The sequence below is a fragment of the Oncorhynchus keta genome, chromosome 14 (genome assembly GCF_023373465.1).
Source record: "Oncorhynchus keta strain PuntledgeMale-10-30-2019 chromosome 14, Oket_V2, whole genome shotgun sequence".
Classification (NCBI taxonomy): Eukaryota; Metazoa; Chordata; class Actinopteri; order Salmoniformes; family Salmonidae; genus Oncorhynchus; species Oncorhynchus keta.
This window is the reverse complement of record NC_068434.1, coordinates 11,425,060-11,440,690: the sequence shown is the minus strand read 5'-3', so window position 1 is coordinate 11,440,690 and position 15,631 is coordinate 11,425,060. Positions and strand designations below refer to the sequence as shown.

At 42.1% G+C, this 15,631-nt stretch overlaps 1 protein-coding gene across 1 annotated transcript in view; it reads left to right on the top strand.

Annotated features, from left to right (window-relative positions):
• Positions 1-15,631, top strand: part of unc5ca (unc-5 netrin receptor Ca) — a 344,115-nt gene that overhangs the window by 239,944 nt on the left and 88,540 nt on the right. Inside the window, exons 6-7 of the mRNA XM_052461104.1 lie at positions 6,198-6,365; positions 7,765-7,929. Coding sequence (XP_052317064.1) covers positions 6,198-6,365; positions 7,765-7,929 — 333 coding nt within the window. The remainder of the gene's footprint in view (positions 1-6,197; positions 6,366-7,764; positions 7,930-15,631) is intronic.

Here is a 15,631-nt window from a genome sequence, read left to right as displayed (position 1 = left end):
TATATACAGGGGGTACTGGTCACTGTGGAGACTATATACAGGGGTTACCCGGTCAACGTGGAGACTATATACAGGAGGTAACTGTAACGAGTCAATGTGGAGACTATATACAGGAGATACATGTACCGAGTCAATGTGGAGACTATATACAGGGGTAAGGGTACCGAGTCAATGTGGAGACTATATACAGGGGTAAGGGTACCGAGTCAATGTGCGGGAGTACAGGTTAGTCGAGATCATTTGTAGAGCGACTATGATAATAAACAGCGAGAAGCAGCAGTATAAAAACAAAAGGGGGGGGCTCAATGTAAATAGTCCAGACGGCCATTTGATTACTTTAGTTGTTCAGCAGTCTTATGGCTTGGGGGTAGAAACTTGTTAGGGATTTGGTTCCGCTGTCGGGATCAAATCAGCGGAAATTTCAAGAGCGCCACCTATAGTTTTTGATAAAACTCAAATTTTCATTAAAACACACATGCAAGGTACTGAACGAGCTACACTCGTTGTGAATCTAGCCACCAAGTCAGATTTGTAAAATGCTTTTCGGCGAAAGCATGAGAAGCTATTATCTGATAGCATGCACCCCCCTAAATACCGCAACGTCACCTAAAACAACAGATTTTGCGGTAGCCGGCGCTACCCAAAACGCAGAAATAAAATAAAACATTCATTACCTTTGACTAGCTTCTTTGTTGGCACTCCTATATGTCCCATAAACATCACAATTGGGTATTTTTCCCGATTAAATCCGTCATTGTATAGCCAAAATGTAATTTGCTGGAAGCCGGTCTGATCCAGGAAAATGCCCTTTTCCAAGACGCAACGTCACTTTTTAAAATGACAAAAGTTGCCTATAAACTTTTACAAATCACTTCAAACTACTTTTCTAAACCAACTTTAGGTATTAATAAACGTTAATAATCTATACAATTGATCACGGGGCGATCTGTATTCGATAGCAGCAAGTCTTGAAATCATCCACCATGTTTTCCATTTTCACAACATCCTGTGGAGAGATTAAAACAGGAAGAGCCAAAACGTCATAGAACCAAGGATAAAGCAAACTTTTAATGGGACTGGCGACATCGTGTGGAAGCTGTAGGCCTTTACAAGGGATCCTCATTTATTTTCCTTCGCCTTAGACAATACATTGAATGGCGGATGAATATTCTTTTGGTGTTTTTGGTGATTAGTTTTACCAGGGATTTTTACTCCTAAACACGTTATGTAATAACCAGTTTTAGAGACTTCAGAGTGTTTTCTATACACACATACTTATCATATGCATATACTATATTCCTGGCATGAGTAGCAGGACTTTGAAATGTTGCGCGATTTTTAACAAAAAGCTGCGAAAATTCGCATCTTAAGGAGCCTTTTGGTCCTAGACTTGGCACTCCGGTACCACATGCGGTAGAAGAGAGAACAGTTTTTGACTTGGGTGACTGCAGTCTTTGACAATTTTGTGGGCCTGCCTAGTATATAGGTCCTGGGTGTCAGGGAGCTTGGCCCCAGTGATGTACTGGGCCATACGCATTACCCTCTGTAGTGCCTTAAGGTCAGATGCCGAGCAGTTGCCATACCAGGTGCTAATGCAACTGGTCAGGATGCTCTCGATGGTTAAGCTGTAGAAGTTTTTCAGGATCTGGGGACCCATGCCAAATCTTTTCAGTCTGCTGAGGGGTAAAAGGTGTTGTTGTGCCCTCTTCACGATTGTCTTTTTGTTTTGGACCATGATAGTTTGTTGGTGATGTGGACAACAAGGAAATTGAAACTCTCGACCCGCTCCACTTCAGTCCAATCTATGTTAATTGTTCGGTCCCCCTTTTCTTATAGTCCACGGTCAGTTCCTTTGTCTTGCTCACATTGAGAGAGGTTGTATTCCTGGCACCACACTGCCAGCTCTCTGACCTCCTCCCTATAGGCTGTCTCATCATTGTCGGTGCTCAAGCCTACCACTGTTGTGTCGTCAGCAAACTTAATGAGGGTATTGGAGTCGTGCTTGGACACGCAGTCAAGGGGGAACAGGGAGTACAGGAGGGGACTAAGCACGCACGACTAATGGGCCCCAGTCTTGAGGATCAGCATAGCAGATGTGTTGTTGACTACCCTTACCACCTGCGGATGGCCCATCAGGAAGTCCAGGATCCTGTTACAGAGGGAGGTGTGGGTCTAGTGTTTCTGGCATAATGGTGTTGATGTGAGCCATGACCAGCCTTTCAAAGCACTTCATGGCTACCGACGTGAGTGCTACGGGGCCTTTAGGCAGGTTACCTTGGAGTTCTTGGGTACTGGGACTATGGTGGTCTGTTTGAACCATCAAACAGGTAGGTATTACAGACTCGGTCAGGAAGAGATTGAAAATGTCAGTGAAGACACTTGCCAGTTGGTCCACTCTTGCTAATCCATCTGGCCCCGCAGCTTGGTGAATGTTGACCTGTTTAAAGGTCTTGCTCTCACATAGGCTACGGAGAGCGTGATCACACGGTCATCTGGAACAGCTGGTGCTCTCATGCATGATTCAGTGTTGCTTGCCTCAAAGCAAGCATAAAAGGCATTTAGCTCGTCTGATAGTCTTGTGTCATTGGGCAGCTCGTGGCTGGGTTTCCCTTTGTAGTCCGGAATAGTTTCAAGCCCTGCCACATCCAACGAGCGTCAAAGCTGGTGTAGTAGGATTCAGTCTTAGTCCTGTATTGTCGCTTTACCTGTTTGATGGTTAGTCTGACGGCATAGGGGGATTTCTTATAAATGTCCTGATTAGTGTCCCGGTCCTTGAAAGCGGCATCTCTAGCCTTTAGCTTGGTGCGGATGTTTTGAAATGTACGTACGGTCACTGTGGGGATGACGTTGTCGATGCACTTATTGATGAAACGGGTGACTCCTCAATGCCATTGGATGAATCACGGAACATATTCCAGTCTGTGCTAGCAAAAGTCCTGTATCGTAGCATTCGTGTCATCTGACCACTTCTGTATTGAGCGAGTCACTGATACTTCCTGCTTTAGTTTTTGCTTGTAAGCAGGAATCAGTAGGATATAATTATGGTCAGATTTGCCAAATGGAGGGCGAGGGAGAGCTTTGTACTACATGTCTTTGTGTGTGGAGTAAAGGTGGTCTAGAATTGTCTTTTTCATGTGACATGCTGGTAGAAATGAGGTAAAACGGATTTAAGTCTGCCTGCTTTAAAGTCCCTGGCCACTAGGAGCGCCGCTTCTGGATGAGCATTTTCTTGTTTGCTTATGACCTTATACAGCTGGTTGAGTGTGGTCTTAGTACCAGCATCAGTTTATGGTGGTAAATAGACGGCTACGAATAATATAGATGTGAACTCTCTTGGTAGATAGTGTGGTCTACAGCTTTTCATGAGGTTATACCTCAGGCGAGCAACCCCTCGAGACGTCTTTAATATTAGACATCGCTCACCAGACATTATTGACAAATAGACACACACCCCCGCCTCTCATCTTACTAGCTGTAGCTGCTCTGTCCTGCTGCAAAAATGGAAAAGCCAGCCAGCTCTATATTATCCGTGTCGTCGTTCAGCCAAGTTTCAGTGAAACATAAAATATTACAGTTTTTAATGTCCCATTGGCAGGATAGTCTTAATCGTAGATTGTCCAGTTTGTTTTCCAAAGATTGCACGTTGGCCAATAAGGGTAGGCAGGCATCCAGGAGTCACCTCTTCAGTGTTCACTGCCTTCTAGGCACAGTTCCTCTGTCCAGTTTCTGTGTTCTTTTGTCCATCTTAATCTTTTATTTTTATTGGCCAGTCTGAGATGTGGCTTTTTCTTTGCAACTCTGCCTATATGGCGTCATCCCGGAGTCGCCTCTTCACTGTTGACGTTGAGACTGGTGTTTTGCTGGTACTATTTAATGAAACTGCCAGTTGAGGACTTGTCTGTTTCTCAAACTAGACATTCTATTGTACTTGTCCTCATGCTCAGTTGTGCACCGGGGCCTCCCACTCCTCTTTCTATTCTGGTTAAAAGCCCGTTTTCACTGTTCTGTGAAGGGAGTAGTACACAGTGTTGTATGAGATCTTAATTTTCTTGCCAATTTCTTGCATGGAATAGCCTTCATTTCTCAGAACAATAATAGACTGATGCGTTTCAGAATTGAGTTATTTGTTTCTGGCCATTTTGAGCCTGTAAATGAACCCACAAATGCTGGTGCTCCAGAGATACTCAACTAGTCTAAAGAAGGTCAGTTTTATGCTTCTTTAATCACCACCACAGTTTTCAGCTGTGTTAACATTATTAGTATTTTAAATTGATAAACTTGGATTAATTAACACAACGTGCCATTGTAACACAGGAGTGATGGTTGCTTATAATGGGCCTCTGTACACCTATGTAGATATTCCATTAAAAATCAGCTGTTTCCAGCTACAATAGTAATTTACAACATTAACAATGTCTACACTTTATTTCTGATCAAATGTATGTTATTTTAATGGACCAAAAAAAATAATGCTTTTCTTTCAAAAACAAGGACATTTCTACGTGACCCCAAATGTTTGAACGGTAGTATATACCTAATGAGAATTGGCAAATGTCCTTACTCTTTCGTGTTTCAATAGACTCTTTCCATTCATCAAATGGAGGCAGTGTTTTCCCTACGCGTGTTTAGTAGATGCGGGCCACCGCTGCTAAGTTGTGTCTGACGCTTCAAAAACAATGTAAATACTTTTCGGGATGTTAAAACATTTTCAGTATAAACTAAAACCAGATATACAATACATAGAACATATTGGAGCTATACATTTTAAAATAAGATCATTCTGAGAACTAGCAACCACCAGAATAAAACTAGACAGTCAGGGAGAATCTAAACATTCATGGCATTGGGTCCCAACGGATTGTGTTATATTTTGATTCACTCGGGTAGCACAAGTACATGGCTCAAGCCATTGCAAAATGTGTAGAACTGCAGGAATGTTGCTTTAAAACATCCCTGCCAATCAGATGAAAACACCATGCCTGGTTGGTGGTGTTCTTGCCCCATTAAAAGGTAATACATTTAAGGTTATACGATATGACGTCTTCATTATTAGACCCTGTGACAGAGCCAGGGGAGAAACCGTTGGTCTCAGGCAGTGAGGTAGGTCAAACTTAAGTTGTATTTCATAATTGACCAACAGAACTGCTTACAAATAAGAAACTTTAGGTTTAACTTTTAATAACAACCGTTATCTTAAACTGAGTGTCCTTCTGCCCCAACCTGTCTGCTGCTGTCTCCAATCCTCTCCATCAAATGAGAGAAGCAGCAGCAGCCTAATCAACTGTTGGGCTGATTGTCCAGCCAATCACACACTTGATTGGCTTTTTACCCTCAACTGGGCTCCATTAACCTCCCAAAAGTGCAGGAAAGGTGTTGGAAGGGCGCTGCAGGAGGGCTTGCCTCCTCCAGAGCCACAAGACCATAAAAAATGGTGCATGCACACTTACAGTGAGGTTTGAAATTATTGACAACGTTCATAAAGATTAGCAATAATGTATGTAAAATAAATCATTCAAAAACTGAGCTGTATTGTACACTTAAAAAATGGACATTTATATTATTTTATACAAATACAATTGCTCAGAGACAGATATTTTGTAATATATATACGTTTTTTAAACTCAAGGTATTATTGACACCTCTAAAGATTCTTAGAAATAAAGTTGTCAAAAGTTTAGTATTTGCTCCCATATTTCTACATTATGATGTAAGGACTACCTACATTAAGCTTGTTACTCTACACATTTGTTGGATGCATTTGCAGTTTGTTAGGAATATGGGAACAAATACTACACTTTTGGCTACTTTATTTCCAAGTATCTTTAGGGGTGTCAATAATTTTGACCCTTACCTTTGACTAAAATATTACTTGTTCAACAAAATCTCTTTCTCTGAGCAATATAAAATAATACTTTCCCTATATTTTTGAGGATACAATGTAGCTCAGTATTTTATTTATTTATTTTATACAGTCATTATTACATATTTATCAAGGGTGTGAATCATTTTGGACCCCACTGTAGGAGGTCCCGTGCCGGGAAGAACAGAAATGTACTTTTAGCCCTGCCTGTACTGACATATCCCTCTGATCACACTTCAACAATTTTTTTACAAATCGGACCGAGATTCAAATATAAGAGGAGATTCAAACGTTTTTGTGCGTAGACGTTTATTCTCTCCCTTCTCTGTTACCATAGTGAACGGCGGCTGGTCGACATGGACAGAGTGGTCAGTGTGTAACAGTCGCTGTGGCCGCGGTTACCAAAAGCGTACCCGCAGCTGTACCAATCCCGCCCCGCTCAACGGAGGAGCCCCCTGTGATGGACAGGCAACCCAGAAGCTGGCCTGCACCTCCCTCTGCACTGGTATGGACATGCATACTGTTGTGTTTTGTCCTAGTCTATTCTGTTCTGTTGTGTTCTAGTCTACTCTGCTCTATTCTGTTGTGTTCTGTTCTAGTCTACTCTGCTCTATTCTGTTGTGTTCTGTTCTAGTCTACTCTGCTCTATTCTGTTGTGTTCTGTTCAAGTCTACTCTGTTATATTCTGTTGTGTTCTAGTCTACTCTGTTCTATTCTGTTGTGTTCTGTTCTAGTCTACTCTGTTCTATTCTGTTGTGTTCTGTTCTAGTCTACTCTGTTCTATTCTGTTGTGTTCTGTTCAAGTCTACTCTGTTATATTCTGTTGTGTTCTGTTCTAGTCTACTCTGTTCTATTCTGTTGTGTTCTGTTCTAGTCTACTCTGTTCTATTCTGTTGTGTTCTGTTCTAGTCTACTCTGTTCTATTCTGTTGTGTTCTGTTCTAGTCTACTCTGCTCTATTCTGTTGTGTTCTGTTCTAGTCTACTCTGCTCTATTCTGTTGTGTTCTGTTCTAGTCTACTCTGCTCTATTCTGTTGTGTTCTGTTCAAGTCTACTCTGTTATATTCTGTTGTGTTCTAGTCTACTCTGTTCTATTCTGTTGTGTTCTGTTCTAGTCTACTCTGTTCTATTCTGTTGTGTTCTGTTCAAGTCTACTCTGTTATATTCTGTTGTGTTCTGTTCTAGTCTACTCTGTTCTATTCTGTTGTGTTCTGTTCTAGTCTACTCTGTTCTATTCTGTTGTGTTCTGTTCTAGTCTACTCTGTTCTATTCTGTTGTGTTCTGTTCTAGTCTACTCTGTTCTATTCTGTTGTGTTCTGTTCAAGTCTACTCTGTTATATTCTGTTGTGTTCTGTTCTAGTCTACTCTGTTCTATTCTGTTGTGTTCTGTTCTAGTCTACTCTGTTCTATTCTGTTGTGTTCTGTTCTAGTCTACTCTGTTCTATTCTGTTGTGTTCTGTTCAAGTCTACTCTGTTATATTCTGTTGTGTTCTGTTCTAGTCTACTCTGTTCTATTCTGTTGTGTTCTGTTCTAGTCTACTCTGTTCTATTCTGTTGTGTTCTGTTCTAGTCTACTCTGTTCTATTCTGTTGTGTTCTGTTCAAGTCTACTCTGTTATATTCTGTTGTGTTCTGTTCTAGTCTACTCTGTTGTGTTGTGTTCTAGTCTACTCTGTTCTATTCTGTTGTGTTCTGTTCTAGTCTACTTTGTTGTGTTCTATAGTATGTTATAATATATTCTGTTTTTATACTATACTACTCCATTTAACTCTTTACTGTACTATATTGCATTGTTCTGTATTGTAGTGTTCTGTATTGTATTGTTCTGTATTTTACCTTCAGAGCCAGATCAACTGTGTTGATATTGTATCCCAGTGAACCCTGTATCTCTCACTCTCCCCTACAGTTGACGGATTGTGGACAGAGTGGAGTAAGTGGTCTACTTGTGGTACAGAGTGCACTCACTGGCGCAGGAGAGAATGCAATGCCCCTGCACCCAAAAATGGAGGCAAGGACTGCGAGGGTATGGTCCTACAGTCCCAGAACTGTACTGACGGACTCTGTATGCAGAGTGAGTAAACACCCCCCCCCCACTGCTCTTCCTCCTGCTCCTCCTCTTCTTCACTGGCTCTGTTATATTCTCACCTCCTTCCTCCTGCTCTCATACACACGCAACATCAGCAATACACTTTTTATTTCCCCTTTATTTAACCAGGTAGGCTGGTTGAGAACAAGCTCTCATTTACAACTGCGACCTGGCCAAGATAAAGCAAAGCAGTGCGACACAAACAACAGCACAGAGTTACACATGGAGTAAACAAACATTCAGTCAATAACACAATAGAAAAAATAAAGTTTATGTACAGTGTGGGCAAATGAGGTAGGATAAGGACAGACAGATATGTGTACTTACAAAACAAAGTATGCCTGCGAGCATCTTCATCAAACATGTGAACCTAAAATGTTTTATCCTTTAAATGTGTCTATTGATGGTGGTATTCAGATCTGTAGAATGTTAATAGGGAGAGAAAACAATGCACATTATTATACATTTTTGACCACAAGATGCACTATGGGCCTGATTCAGACTTAGGAAATGTATGCCTTTCCTCTGTACTTCTCAGTAGTTGGTATTCAGACTTACCTTATGCAGGCGCCAGCGCTTCATTTGTAAATTGGGAGGTGCCGGAACAAAAAGTGATGTTGAGACGGGGTTGACCCAGGGGGGCTCTGAGGTACCGAAACGCATAAAACAAAAATCACCTTTATAATAAAGCATTACATGCGTCTACCAACACTTTTGCATACTGGTATAGAGCAGCAGAGTAGAGGTTTGCATACTGGTATAGAGCAGCAGAGTAGAGGTTTGCATACTGGTATAGAGCAGCAGAGTAGAGGTTTGCATACTGGTATAGAGCAGCAGAGTAGAGGTTTGCATACTGGTATAGAGCAGCAGAGTAGAGGTTTGCATACTGGTATAGAGCAGCAGAGTAGAGGTTTGCATACTGGTATAGAGCAGCAGAGTAGAGGTTTGCATACTGGTATAGAGCAGCAGAGTAGAGGTTTGCATACTGGTATAGAGCAGCAGAGTAGAGGTTTGCATACTGGTATAGAGCAGCAGAGTAGAGGTTTGCATACTGGTATAGAGCAGCAGAGTAGAGGTTTGCATACTGGTATAGAGCAGCAGAGTAGAGGTTTGCATACTGGTATAGAGCAGCAGAGTAGAGGTTTGCATACTGGTATAGAGCAGCAGAGTAGAGGTTTGCATACTGGTATAGAGCAGCAGAGTAGAGGTTTGCATACTGGTATAGAGCAGCAGAGTAGAGGTTTGCATTCTGGTATAGAGCAGCAGAGTAGAGGTTTGCATACTGGTATAGAGCAGCAGAGTAGAGGTTTGCATACTGGTATAGAGCAGCAGAGTAGAGGCACTTGCAGAAGTTGCAAAGGATTATTTTGTTTGTTTGTTTTGCTTACTAATTTCATGCAATACTACATCGTTTTAGATTATTGGAGACTAGTAGAATATTTTTAATACCTCACAAATGATTGAAATGACAGGCTTCTTGATACTGACAAACTGAGAATCTGAGATCAATAAAAACGACCTTGTCTTGAATCCATCAATTGCCTAAACCTTGTTGTACGGAGACACACACATTGTACAATATGAAGAGGAAATTATAGTTCTAAAAAAGCTTTCCAGTTTCACTGACTCACCCAATGATGCACAGCTCACTCACCAGCCATGGCTAATGCGCTCTTGCCAAAAGCTTATCTCTCTTGTTTTTCTTTGTAAAACAATGATGTTTGCTGAATAGGTCTATAACTTGGTAGCCTACAGACAGATTCGATTCTTCTCTTTTCAGCAGGAGCCATTTGCTTTTCAATCTGTGTTTTCCCGCGATTGTGTTTGAAATATTGCGAAAGGCCTGTTTTAGCTGCATGCTATTCACTGACAGATTTGTCACGCTTGCCCAACTGTAAGCATTCCTTGTGATTGGGCTACGCACAATCCACAGCTAGGCTATTTTTAAAAAGAAGCTATTGATCCTCTATGACTAAATATAGGCTCACTCCAGGTGTAGTATTCAGAATGATTTAATTTATTTCTGAACAGACAGCAGTAATTCTATAACTGTGGCAAATGTATATACATTTATCAGGGGTGTGGCACCTCCTGGACACTTCCCACGGCTATGATTCTATAAGGAAATAAATGATGAAGTGTGAGAGTTGAAGGCTCATCTCTATCAGCGCAGAGAGAGGGAGAGAGATCTCAGAAAGTGAATCAAATTTTGCAGTAGTTCTGTGAGAGATACAGGCACGCTTCTTTCTCTCACCACAGCAATGGCCACACGTTGGTCTATATAGGCTACAATGTTGCACAAACCATATACCCGGGCGGGCCCCACGTGAATCAATTATTAGGATATCAGGCATGTTTTCACATTAGGTTTTCTTTAGGGTGCAGGAGAATTAAAGAGGAGTCAAAGTTCTCTGATTGCAATGTAAAAAATTATAATAAAAGCGAACAGTGAACATTATTTTTCATGCTGGATCCTGGCAAATGGGTGTCCGGAATGAAACGGTCCAAAACTGAGAGTTTCCGAATCCTGTTCCGGAAGGATCCGTCCCAAATGATGTACTGGCAGGCAGGTAATGTGCTCTACAGGGGTGGCTACCTTGAGCACACAGAATAATGTACTTCAACAGCTGAAAACCCTCCGACTTGCTGGCTAACAGATTTTCTTGTGGATTTGTCATTCAATAGGGTTTTCAGTAAAGGTATCTTATTAAGCTCTTCGTTTAAATACGGTGCACCTTTTAATTCGAATTGTGTCGACAGTCTCAGGAGAATACATTGAGAGATAGTGTTCAGAATATAGGGATCCATGAAAGAAAGTTATCTAAATATATGCATATTTGTCTCCGTTTCAGCAGCAACTGGTAAATACTCTGATCTTGTAGTTTATTTAGGCACATTTTTTGGGGTTAGGAAACTATGTATGAATCATAAAAAAACAGGAGAGCCTTTGCACACTAAATATATTGATGAATTTCAATCCATGAAATATTGGAAGGTGGAAAAAGTGCTAGAAATCTCCCCTAATCCTCATTCATCATGGAACTGTATAACATGTGGCAGGCTCCAGGTTTAAACTTCTACATGTGGTCTGAGTTCCATAATCATTCAAATAGACTGCATGTTTACCACACAACGTTAGCCTACTATGATCCAGTAATGCTAGCGATCCTCAGGAACAACTACACGGACATGACAGAGGAAAGAAAGGTCAACAGAATGGAATGATGCAAAATGTAGGCTACAAATTGAAAGTAAACTAACACTAAAGTCATAACACAATGGTGGTAGCACTGATCACTGACAACGACGAGACAGCCTTTAGGGAGGAGCTCAGAGACAGCCTGTAGGGAGGAGCTCAGAGACAGCCTGTAGGGAGGAGCTCAGAGACAGCCTGTAGGGAGGAGCTCAGAGACAGCCTGTAGGGAGGAGCTCAGAGACAGCCTGTAGGGAGGAGCTCAGAGACAGCCTGTAGGGAGGAGCTCAGAGACAGCCTGTAGGGAGGAGCTCAGAGACAGCCTGTGGGGAGGAGCTCAGAGACAGCCTGTGGGGAGGAGCTCAGAGACAGCCTGTAGGGAGGAGCTCAGAGACAGCCTGTAGGGAGGAGCTCAGAGACAGCCTGTAGGGAGGAGCTCAGAGACAGCCTGTAGGGAGGAGCTCAGAGACAGCCTGTAGGGAGGAGCTCAGAGACAGCCTGTAGGGAGGAGCTCAGAGACAGCCTGTGGGGAGGAGCTCAGAGACAGCCTGTAGGGAGGAGCTCAGAGACAGCCTGTAGGGAGGAGCTCAGAGACAGCCTGTAGGGAGGAGCTCAGAGACAGCCTGTAGGGAGGAGCTCAGAGACAGCCTGTAGGGAGGAGCTCAGAGACAGCCTGTAGGGAGGAGCTCAGAGACAGCCTGTAGGGAGGAGCTCAGAGACAGCCTGTAGGGAGGAGCTCAGAGACAGCCTGTGGGGAGGAGCTCAGAGACAGCCTGTAGGGAGGAGCTCAGAGACAGCCTGTAGGGAGGAGCTCAGAGACCTGGCAGTATGGTGCCAGGACAACGACCTCTCCCTAAACTTGATCAAGACAAAGGAGATGATCGTGGACTACAGGAAAAAGAGAGCCGAGCACGCCCCCATTTTCATCGACCGGTCTGTGGTGGAGCAGGTCGAGAGCTTCAAGTTCCTTGGTGTCCACATCACCAAAAAACTATCATAGTCCAAACACACCAAGACATTCGTAAAGAGGACATGACAACCCCTGTTCCCTGAAATGATTTGGCAGGAGACTGAAATGATTTGGCTAACATTGGGTCCTGACAGTTAAATAAAAGTTTAATATATATATATTTAAATAGTGCCTGTAAACACACAGTCGTTTAAAGTCAAAGATGGCAGGCCTGTGTGGCAAAGGGCTGCATTTTTGTAGCTCTGATTGGCAATAAACATTTGGAGACAAAAAATATATAGTTTACATGTTGTCAACAGTCTAAGCTAACCCTGTCTGTTTCGTCCCACCAACCCATGTTCTTCCTGGGGGTGTATGTGAACAGATTGTAATCATATTTAATAATGTTGCTAAAATGCTGCCAGTTCCACTTTAAGTTCAAGGTCAAAATACGCATAGCGAGAAGTGCATTAAAAGGGAATTACGTTCCATTTACGCTACCTTTGGTCAGAATTACCCCCATATGAACAGTTTGCCTATAAGGTGGCCATATTAGGCCTCAGATTGAGGCTGTCCTAATATGGACACCGTATTGCACTGTAGAAGCTTCACATCAAACTTAAACAATGAAGGTCAATATCTGAGTTATAGACCATGTTTTCAGGAAGTTTATAGAAAAGATAGTGACAAATAATGACGATCATGAGCTAGCGTAACTACGTATGAGCTAGCGTAACTACGTATGAGCTAGCGTAACTACGTATGAGCTAGCGTAACTACGTATGAGCTAGCGTAACTACATATGAGCTAGCGTAACTACGTACGAGCTAGCATAATTAACAAGAGCTGACGTAATTACAATCCCTCTGGAATTGTTGATATTTTTGACCCCAATAGAAACAGCAGAAATCTTAAACCCCCATGGAAAATTGGGCCTCAGTTTTAATAACATAAAAAGAAGTGTGACTCTTTTCCAAGAGAAGCCAATTATGTGTTGCCATGTGGGAAAAGCATCTTGTTTATTGTGTGTTTGTCTGTAGTTACTGACCAGGCATTGGACTCAAAGTTTCAACTGAAGTGAAAACACTGGATAGAAATGTGTTACCGCAGACTGCTTGTAATAATGCTGTTAAATCTCACTAAAGGAACACAACACTAGTCCACGGTTCATAGATGGGTTGGTGGGACGAAACAGACAGGGTTAGCTTAGACCGTTGACAACATGTAAACTATATATTTTTTGTCTCCAAATGTTTATTGAAAACATAAATACATTTGCACAATGAACACTTGTTGTCTCTCAAATAGATTGTTACAGTTGTTTGTTGGCTAGCTAGTGAATTTAAGCCATATTCGCATAGACATGACATTAGTCAAAACACCAATGATTCCCCACAAGGCAGATTCTTGTCATTGTTGCTATCTGACTGTTCAGAAGCATAACAACGCATGACTTTGGGCCACATCGATGCGCGGGCATTAATTTTTGTGAAGTTGTCAGATAAACCGTGCATACAACCCCCCCCGCCCCCAAAATGATACATGTCAGCAGTCAAGTTTTCAACATGGAGCACTTTTAGTACAGAGAAAAAGCTGATATGTGTTTTGCAATATATGACGTACTCCCTTTGAACAAGGCTATGCCGTAGATATTATTTTGGAGAAATACACTACATTACCAAAAGTATGTTGGACACCTGCTCGTCGGACATCTCATTCCAAAATCATAAGAATTAGTATGACGTTGGCCTTTGCTGCAATAACAGCCTCCAATCTTCTGGGTAGGCTTTCCACTAGATGTTGGAACATTGCTGCGGGGACTTGGTTCCATTCAGCATTAGTGCGGGCGATTAGGCATGGTTCGCAGTCGGCGTTCTAATTCATCATAAAGGTGTTCAATGTGGTTGAGGTCAGGGCTCTGTGCAGGCCAGTCAAGTTCTTCTACACCGAGCTCGACAAACCATTTATGTATGGACCATGCTTTGTGCAAGGAGCCATTGTCATGCTGGAACAGGAAAGGGCCTTCCCCATTCTGTTGTTCACAAATTTGGGAGTACAGAATCGTCTAGAATGTCATTGTATGCTGTAGCGTTACTGGAACTAAGGGGCCTAGCTTGAATCATGAAAAACAACCCAAGACGATTATTTCTCCTCCACCAAACTTTACAGTTTGCACTATGCATTGGGGAAGGTACCATTCTCCTGGCATCTGCCAAACCCAGATTCGTCTGTCGGACTGCCAGATGGTGAAGCATGATTCATAACTCCAAAGAATGTGTTTCCACTGTCCAATGGCGACAAGCATTTCACCACTCCAGCTGACACTTGGCATTGTGCATGGCGATCTTAGGCTTGTGTGAGGCTGCTCGGCCATGGAAACCCATTTCACAAAGCTCCCGACGACCAGTTCTTGTGCTGACATGGCTTCCAGAGGCAGTTTGGAACTTGGTAGTGAGTGTTGTAAGCAAGGAGAGATGATTTTTACGTGTTTCAGCACTCAGCATTCCCGTTCTTTGAGCTTGTGTGGCCTACCACTCTTCCAGTTGACTGGTGCAGCTCTTTGACGAACTGACTTGTTGGAACGGTAACATCCTATGACGGTGCCATGTTGACAGTCACTGAGCTCTTCAGTAAGGCCATTCTACCGCCAATGTGTGTCTATGGAGATTGCATGACTGTGTGCTCGATTTTATACACCTGTCAGCAGTGGGTGAGACTGAAATAGCAGAATCCACTCATTTGAAGGGGTGTCTAAATACTTCTGTGTATATATAGTGTATGATTCTAAGATTCTCATTACACAGTACAGTATTTATAAGTATATTTGTATCTGCTAAATCCTCCTCTACCTGTTTTAAAAAAATATATATTTGTCTGTTATTTAACCAGTCCAATTGAGATGTAATATATTTTTTTAAGGGAGTCCTGGTCAAGAGGAAGCAGACACAGTATAGAATAAGATACAATGAAACATGGGACAAATGCAACTTTACAACAACACAACTTTACAACAACTTTACAACAACACAACTTTACAACAATGCTACTTTACAACAATGCATCTTTACAACAATGCATCTTTACAACAACTTTACAACAACACAACTTTACAACAACACAACTTACAACAACACAACTTCACAACAACACAACAACACAACTTTACAACAACACAACTACACATACATAGAACATCCTCATGGTGTTAGAGGACACCAACTCATTGACTGCTGACGCAACTGCACACTTCAGTATTAAACAAACTCTCTGAATCCCACACATTTTAGAAAAGCAGCGTGAAATTCCACATTTGCTAGACAGAAAACCTCTAATGGATTTGACATATTTAAAAGGAAATCAAATAAATACATGCATGTTGTTAGAAAAATCTTAGGAAAGCCTAGCGCTGTACCTATATCATGAGCGTTAGCCTTAGGAAAGCCTAGCGCTGTACCTATATCATGAGCGTTAGCCTTAGGAAAGCCTAGCGCTGTACCTATATCATGAGCGTTAGCCTTAGGAAAGCCTGGCGCTGTACCTATATC